General features: G+C 34.5%; 1 protein-coding gene across 1 annotated transcript; it reads left to right on the top strand.

The window, feature by feature from the left end:
- Positions 1–1,527: 1,527 nt before the first annotated feature.
- On the top strand, positions 1,528–8,708 carry LOC101892324 (peroxidase). Its single transcript, XM_011293596.3, has 8 exons — positions 1,528–1,808; positions 1,874–2,436; positions 5,246–5,951; positions 6,016–6,181; positions 7,502–7,675; positions 8,069–8,267; positions 8,351–8,456; positions 8,523–8,708. The coding sequence occupies exons 1-8, from the start codon at positions 1,663–1,665 to the stop codon at positions 8,596–8,598; spliced, it is 2,136 nt and encodes a 711-aa protein (XP_011291898.2). The 5' UTR covers positions 1,528–1,662; the 3' UTR covers positions 8,599–8,708.

Below are 8,708 nucleotides of genomic sequence, written 5' to 3'. Positions count from 1 at the left end.
TTCTATGTCAATTTAGCGATGTCCGTCCGTCTGTCTATCCGTCTGTCCGTCTGTGGAAATAATTCCAGCTTCCAGACGAATTGAAGTAGATTGATACAATTTTACTCAAATGTATATTATGTCTGCAGGACTTTTGATATTGAAATAGGCCATATAGGTCCACGTTTTGGTATAGCCCACAAATAACGGTACCTCCCGATATTCGGTTCTTTGTTGATTCTAGCGACATCGAAATTCTTTCTCATCGGAACTCTTTCAAATTTGGTATTTGATATTCGTAATGGATGCTACAGCCTATGACAGGAGATTATCTATGCAGGTCCACGTCTTCGTATAGCCCCCATATAACAATACCTCCCGATATTCGGTATTTTGATGATTTTAGCGACATTATTCACCGGAATTGTTTCAAGTTTGGTATTTGCAGTTCGTAATGGATACTACAGCATAAGGCAGAAAATTGTTTGTGCATGTCCACGTATTCCTATAGCCCCCATATAACGGTACCTCCCGATATTCGGTATTTTGATGATTTTAGCTACATTATTCACCATTTTTTTTAAGTTTCGCATTTGAATATTGTATTGACTTATGACCAAAGTTAGCTAAGAAGGTCCACGTCTTCTTTTGAGAATTGCCAAACTCGTTCCAAATGGTGGAGAGTATTCAAAGTTCGGCCTAGCCGAATTTACAGCTTTTTCACTTGTTTCTATTTTGAGTGTACATTTTCCGATAGTGGGACAATTTCTTTTTTAAACCCACTTGATTTTGTTTTTTTTTTTTCATGAAAAAATTTAATGAACTCAGCCTTGTTCGGATCATTTCACTACAAATATTGCAAATTTGATTTGAAGTTTTCGCACTTATTATTAGAAACAGCTGTTACTGAATGGTATGTTTACTTTTCGTATTTTCCTTGCAAAAGAGAATAAAACTACCTTACTCTCGCAGAAAGATGCTGCTGGATAATTTCTGCAGGAAAAGTAACCAAACATACCTACTTTTTGCAATATTTTGACGTGAGGGGAAAATTCTACAAGTAAACTTTACTGATTAATTTTTAAAAGAAAAGTTATCCCACATTCTTGTTTTTTCGAATATCCGTTAGCAGACAAAAGTCGTAAATATAAAGTAATTGCCATGAATGTTTGCACAAATGTGGAATACTCTTCTGGTGAACATAGTTTTCTGAAAAATTTTGATTTCAGATCTAAGATAATTGTTCGAACGGAGGAACGTAATAATGAGACCATTCTTTAAATTGTTGGAAATTATTACATTAATTATAACCCCTAGGACTTGTAAATTATAGAACGAATCTTGATATTTTTGGTTTTAAGTATTATGTCCAATCTACAGAAAGTTTCACGCAAACTATCGTGATCTAGGGTACTACGCCCCACTGTAGCACTTACTTGCTTAAATGTAATATACTTGCACTATTTTCCCATGCTGATAAGTAAAGTTGATTTTGTTGATATTTGTTGAAAATCCGACAGAATTAAAATCACTACAACAATAAGTTCGTCTAGATAAGACTGAAAACACTTTAACAATTTACTTCCACCCATTTTCCGTATAGATTCAAAACGTGATAAATCTCGATTTTTTTCTCACCTGAAACAACTAAAGTTTATCTGTAAACAAATGAGGTAATAACAGATGTGTATAAAAATAAGTGCGTGGGTTTCCCATAGTCTCACTAAAGATTACAATTTTGTTCCAGTGACCAGACGCGGAATTATGCAGTGGTTATATTTTTGTGTTTTGTTTTTAATATTCTTTAAACACAGCTATCAATCGAAATGGTAAGTTTTGAGGCAAGAAGATTCTGTCGGCGAAATATTAATTCTTCTTCTTCCTAATCGTATAGTCCATATTCCGAGCAGCAGTTTTATTCATCGTTATTGTCAAATGCTCTAGGTGACAATAATGTATTGAAATCGAACCTCAATCCGTATCCAAGTGATGTTTGGAATTTAGCTAAACATGCACCCGAGGATAGTGCATTATTTGCTCATAATTATGTGAGTAAAACTCCAGACGGTTATGATGTAGCAGTGCACGAGGATAGTGACCTGAATAGTTTGCTGGAGAGTGCCAACAAATTGGAATGTTCCGTTCCACCACTGTCGTGTGCCAACGACTCCAGTGCATTGTATTATCGAAATTTTGATGGATCATGTAATAATTTAGTACATCCTGGCTATGGTATGTCGAATTCGAGATATGGACGTATTTTAAAACCCAAATACGGCGATGGCAAATATGCACCAAGTCGATCTCGTGCGGGAAAGGCTTTACCTAGTCCCCGAGAATTATCATTGTCATTGCATGGAGATGAAACTTTTATGGATAGCACAAGGTCGATGTTGACAATGCAATGGGGTCAAGTTGTTGCGCACGATATTAGTGAAATGATGGAAGCTGAAACGAGTAAGTACAATTTATGTTAAATAGGATTGTGACACAAAATGAAAATGAAATATGTCTGCTGAAGAAAAGTAAAACTCCGAGTGAAAGCTTAAACACAGATGAAACACTTTGTGTGATGTTATTTCTTAGTTATTTTGTAGTTCAGTAGTTTTTGGACACCTTTCAATTCAAGAATTGCTTGAATTCAAATTAAACGACCTTATTTTAAAATCAGCTATTCCTAGAATGCATCTTAGAACGATGCGGCTAAACAGAAATTATTGTAAATTATATGACATTTTTACCAGACCTATATAAAGTTCAGAGACGAGGAATATCGTTCCAATATTTCTGATAACCCCCACAAAGTTATAAATGCAAAACAAAAAAAATCTGACATTGAACGAAGGGAGAATCCAATATTTTAAAATGTAGATAAGGTTTAGGCAAATAAACGTTCATTGAATCGATTGCCCGATATAGTCCAAACGTCGTACCTCCTCCGCAAAATGTCAATATTGTTAATACCAATACTTTAATATACAGGGCGAGATAAAAAACTGCAACAACGACAAAAGCCATAATTCTTACATTTTTTAAAAAATTTTATTGAATGAAAGCATACAATGTCGGAAATAGCATCAAATTTTAGAATAAGATTAGATTTTTTCGAATTGGTCACCTTTGGAACGAATTATGGCCTCCAAACGGCCAATGAAAACGTCACACGCTGCCCGAATGTTGCTCAGCGATATTTTGGCCCATTCCCGGCGAAGCGCTTGCTTGAGGTGATCGACACTTTGGTATTTTTTAGTGCCAAACTTTCTTTCCAAAATACTTCAGACACGGATTGGTATGGCGGCCCACACCATCACCATGTCCGGCACTTGAGTTCTGGTGGCCAACTGAAGGTGCACATTTTCAGCTGACCTCTTTGCAAGTAAACACGATCACTTTGTTTGTTTACAAACTGCTAGACAACGAATGTTTTCTCATCGGAAAACCCCAAATTCGCAGTTCACCACTTTCGGCCAAGCGAAGCCATTCTTTAGCTTTTTTGAGTCTATTTTCTTTCTGTAGAGGTGTAAGTTCTTGCACTTCTTGGAATTTTAATGGCTTTACCCCGTGCTCATTTTTTAATATTTGCCGAATGGAATATTGCGATATGTTCAAGTCGCTTCTTTACGTTTCGAACCATTTCTGCTGATGTTACTGTTTTCTTCCGTCCACTTCCTTGACATCGGGCTACGCTACCACTATCACGGTATTAAGCGCTGGTACGATACACAAAAGATTTATTCACATTTAAATGCTGGAGTGCTCTACCGATAGCCACTTGTGGTTTTCCAGCCGAAAATAAAGAAATCACACTGTCACGCTTGAATTCCATTACGAAAAACTCTTTTTCTGGAAAATTCTCACCAAAATGCTTTTGTACGCTTGTAAACAATATAATGAACTGTCACTGGAATAATCTTAACAGCTGTCGGACTAGTGGCTTAGAAATGACAGCAGTCTGAATTTGGTTGCAGGTTTTGCATCTCACCCTGGAGATCTCGTACGAAAAAGTGATTTGTCGGTTTTCTTCTTCACACGGGGTCGGAAATTTTTAATAACAACTCTCACAAAATGTAGAATTATACCTCAGACGCGGCCGGGTCACAAGTCGATAATGAATGATTTAATGGTTTCAATATACTGCTGAAGTATGCATCGTTTCATTTTTAGTAATTTGACATTTACTTGTCAAACGTCTGTAGCGGTCACCCTTAAATTGACCGAAATTGTCCTTATCGAAATGTGGGCTAATTAAAAATCACTTCTTGTTGGATAACCCGTTACTACTCCAATTAAACACAAGTAAAAAAACAAGTTCGGCCGGGCCGAACTTTTAATACGCTCCACTTTAAACTACAAATATCAGTAAGTCGGTTTGAATAATGACCATAAAATGGGTCAAAAAACCATAAAATGGGTCAGGCCATTGTATTGGGGCCATACCAAAAATTGAACCTCCATATACAATTTTATGCTTCAAGGATTGCAATCTACCAAATCCTCTTAAATATCAAATTTGAAACAATTTCGTAGGTAAAATGTGACTAGGACTATACCTAAATACCGAGTATTGGTGGGTATCGGTATATGTGCGCTATAGGAAAGCGTGGACCTAAATTTTCAATGTTCTGCCTATGGAGCTAGAACCCATTACGAACAACTAATACCAATTTTTGGATAAATCCGCGGAAAAATGTGACAAAAATCATCAAAACCCCGACTATCGGGAGGTACCCTTATATGGGGGCTATGCAATCTACCAAATCTTCTTAAATATCAAATTTGAAACAATTTCGTAGGTAAAATGTGACTAGGACTATACCTAAATACCGAGTATCGGTGGGTATCGTTATATGTGCGCTATAGGAAAACGTGGACCTAAATTTTCAATGTTCTGCCTTTGGAGCTAGAACCCATTACGAACAACTAATACCAATTTTTGGATAAATCCGCGGAAAAATGTGACAAAAATCATCAAAACACCCCCTTATATGGGGGCTATTCCAAAACGTGGACCGATATATCTAATTTTTTTTAATACAAACCATCCTAGACACAATACAAATTGTTAAGCTCTATGTCAAATAATGTGGGGTGTATCGTGATATCATCGACAGACGGACAGACAGACGGACGTCGTTAAGTCCACTAAGAATTTTATGCTGATTATAAATATAATATATTTTTTATGTGGTACACGACGAATATTTATGGATGTAACAAACGGAACTACAAAGGTTAGTTGACCAATTTTTATATTTCTCTTCCATAGTTGATTGTTGTAAAAATCCCCACAGTAAACATTGCTATTCTATACCTTTGAACGCCTATGGCCCCATTGCCTTGACCTCTGGTAAAACGTGTTTAAGTTTTGCCCGTAGCTTAAGCGATGCCGATGTAAGCTGCCCCCAAAGTCATTATGGATACATCGAGAAACTATCTAAAGCGACACCATTTGTGGATCTTTCATCTGTCTATGGCAATACGTTTGAGCAAAATATTAAAATACGTCAATATTATGGAGGACTTTTAAAAACCATCGTCAATAACCGTCAACAGTATTTGCCACTTACTTCGAAGACAAAAGGCGAGTGTCCCGAAAGTATGGGTCAGTGTTACAGTACACCCGATGTACGCAATCAACTAACCCCCACAATAGCTGTGGTTCAAACAATTTTTGTCCGAGAACACAATCGTTTAGCCAACATCTTGGGTCAATTGAACCCACATTATTCCGATGAAAAACTTTTCCAGGAAGCCCGAAAAATCAATATAGCTCAGTATCAGAAAATCACGTATTACGATTGGTTACCATGGTTATTGGGACCTGTGTACAGTTATGCAAATGGTTTAATATATAATGTGGGGCCCCATCAATATGTCAATGATTATGAACCATCATGGTATCCCGTTGCATATGCCGAAAATTCAGCCGGAGCATTCCGTTATGCACATAACCAAATTCCTGGTTGGTTTTCGTGAGTAAAAACTAAAAATTATTTGTAATGTTATTTATTAATCTTATTTTATAAACAATTACAGATTAGTTACATCTGATCGTGCTCATAATAAAACTCTTCGTTTGAGTGATTATTTTAAACGTCCGAGTGTTGCTCAACTTTTACAGAAAGGTCAAAACTTTGATGATTTGGTCAGAGGATTGATAACTCAATTACAAAAGAGAGCCGATTCTAATTTGGACAAAGAGGTAAGTGTACGATCTGCAATAATATTTTTCGGATCGGCAATAATCCGATTATAGACTAAATCGGTTTGTGGTATACTGTATTATTTTTATTATTATGATCCAGCCAAAATAGCCATAAAAATAGTGGTTAAATTAAAAAAATCTTGCAAAGTCAAACTTAAGTGGAAAGAAAAAAGTTTTTAAAATCCAATTTTATGAAAGCAAATAAGTAAAAAACGTTAATAAATAACTGTATCTAGATTCAATATTAGACGTGTTTCACATTAAACTGCAAATAAGTAAGATCAGTTGTTCTGTTTTCAAAATACTATAAAGTGAGCGGAACCGCAATACTAAAACGCGAAACTATATAGATAATTTTCTACTGCAAGGATTGCTATCTATTGTTAGTCTAAAATACCAGATTTTAAAAACTTGTATTGAAAAATATGTCTAGAATCATCAAAATACCGAATATCGGGAGGCGCTATTATATAGAAATCGTGGACTAATATGGACAATATTCTGACACTTGTGGTAGAACCCATTATGAATTACAAATACCAAATTTTAAACGAATCCGATAGTAAAAGTGGACTACATCATCCAAATATCAATTCGCTCACAAGTAACTTTTTTCTGAAAATTCTCACAAAAATGCTTTTGTACGCTTGTAAACAATATAATTAGCTGTCACTGGAATAATTTTAACAGCTGTCGAACGAGAGGCTTAGGAATGACAGCAGTCTGAAGTTTGTTGCATCTCACCCTGTACAAAAGAGCTTTTCGGCGTCAAAGGCCCACATTTAAACATTTCATTGTTATTATTATTTTTTTTATTTTATTTTATTTTTTTTTTTTTTTTGAAAATAGTCTGTCTTATCCAAACAAATTTAGAGATGTAACGATTCTCAACCAAAATTTTACTAAGAGATACGATTTCTAGCAGATATTTTAAAATGCTTTACATACATATATTCTGTTCCATAACTGCAGGAATGTAAAACTTTATACTACGAGAACCGATTTTTCCTCCCTTTAATTAAGATTCTGACAGGTTCTGGAACAGAGTTTACAATATTATACAAAATATGGGCTTAGAATGAGGGTGTGAGGTCTAAGTAAAGATCAAGGTTATAGTCCGATAGAGGCAAAACCCTGCAAAGTTTCAAACCAACATTAGCGGCATACAATATTTAAATGACACAATATTCATTAATGAAATATATTAAGAACCTCTATCAATGTTTCTTTCTTAATTATTTAACAATAATTTAAATGTAATTTAATTTAAATGTTTCCTATTTATTTAACATTAAATTAATTTTATTTCCATTTCAGATAAAACATTATTTCGATAGAAAATTGTTCGATGAGTTTGGTTCTGATCTAAAGTCTATAGATATACAACGTGGCCGTGATTTTGGTTTGGCTAGTTATAATGATTACCGTGAATATTGTGGATTGCCAAGAGCTCATGACTGGAACGGTTTTGCCAATGAAATCGGTGAAGAGGTAGGTCCTTACATACTCATACACATATTTACTGATAATAACGCAGAACACAATAATTTCTACAACTTATTACAAAATTTTGTCCGATAACCCAAAAATCCAGTATATAAGAGCGAGTTAAGAGATCAACGGGTTTTCTTGTGAACAAAATAATTTACATATCATATTTACTTTGCAGATAATGAACTTTAATAACTAAAAATACTTGCAATTTTTATTAGATTTTCTCAACAATATAATATATTTTGCAAAACAGTTGTTATCTTTTTCGATTTTTAAATGTGGTTTTTGAACAATTTGCAATATTTGTACTTGAGAGAAAAAATTCTCTGCAAAAAGTTATTGCACACACCTAATATATAAATGATACACAATACCAATTGATATTTTCAGAAAATCGGCCTATTGCAAAAGTTCTATGACATCCCAGATGATGTTGAGTTAAATGTTGGTGGTTCGTTGGAACAGCATTCTTCCGAAGCAATTTTTGGACCCACATTCCAATGCATAATGAGTCGACAATTTTTGACAGCTCGAAAAGCGGATCGTTTCTTTTTCGAACATCAAGATGTAAACACTGGATTTACAAAAGGTATAAAGAATTGATTTAAAAGTTAGTTCAATTAGCAATTTTACAATTTCATAATTTTATTTATTTTTTATTAAAATTTTTAGAACAATTAGCTGAGATACGCAAAGTCAGTTTGGCCGGTATTTTGTGCGCAAATACTGAGACATTGAAATGTGTGCAGCCCAATGTATTTATGTTCCCCAATGAAGAGTAAGTCACACAATGTTATTTTATAATGTTAGATGAACACTAATCCAATCAGTATTTCCTTTTTAGCAATAATTTAATACCCTGTAGTACTATACCACAATTAAATCTCAAACTGTGGCAAGACAAAGCAACCTATTATTAGATTAAAATGAAATTAATGCCGATTCATCATTGTTAAAACTCTCAAATACACACAGGTTTTAAATTTGTTTTATCCTACACGTACTTAAATTTTTGATACCTCAGATTTTA

Source organism: Musca domestica, unplaced genomic scaffold (assembly GCF_030504385.1).
Source record: "Musca domestica strain aabys unplaced genomic scaffold, Musca_domestica.polishedcontigs.V.1.1 4, whole genome shotgun sequence".
Lineage (NCBI taxonomy): Eukaryota > Metazoa > Arthropoda > Insecta > Diptera > Muscidae > Musca > Musca domestica.
Note: the sequence above shows the minus strand (reverse complement) of the source record. Positions and strands in the feature narration are given on the sequence as shown.

What these genes read in the sequence shown, in the direction of transcription:
- LOC101892324 (XM_011293596.3), top strand. Translation starts at nt 1,663, where the DNA reads ATGTGTATAAAAATAAGTGCGTGGGTTTCCCATAGTCTCACTAAAGAT. An exon ending in CACAGCTATCAATCGAAATG is followed by an intron (nt 1,809 to 1,873) that starts GTAAGTTTTGAG and finishes CTAATCGTATAG; the next exon opens with TCCATATTCCGAGCAGCAGT. An exon ending in ATTCTAATTTGGACAAAGAG is followed by an intron (nt 6,182 to 7,501) that starts GTAAGTGTACGA and finishes TTTCCATTTCAG; the next exon opens with ATAAAACATTATTTCGATAG.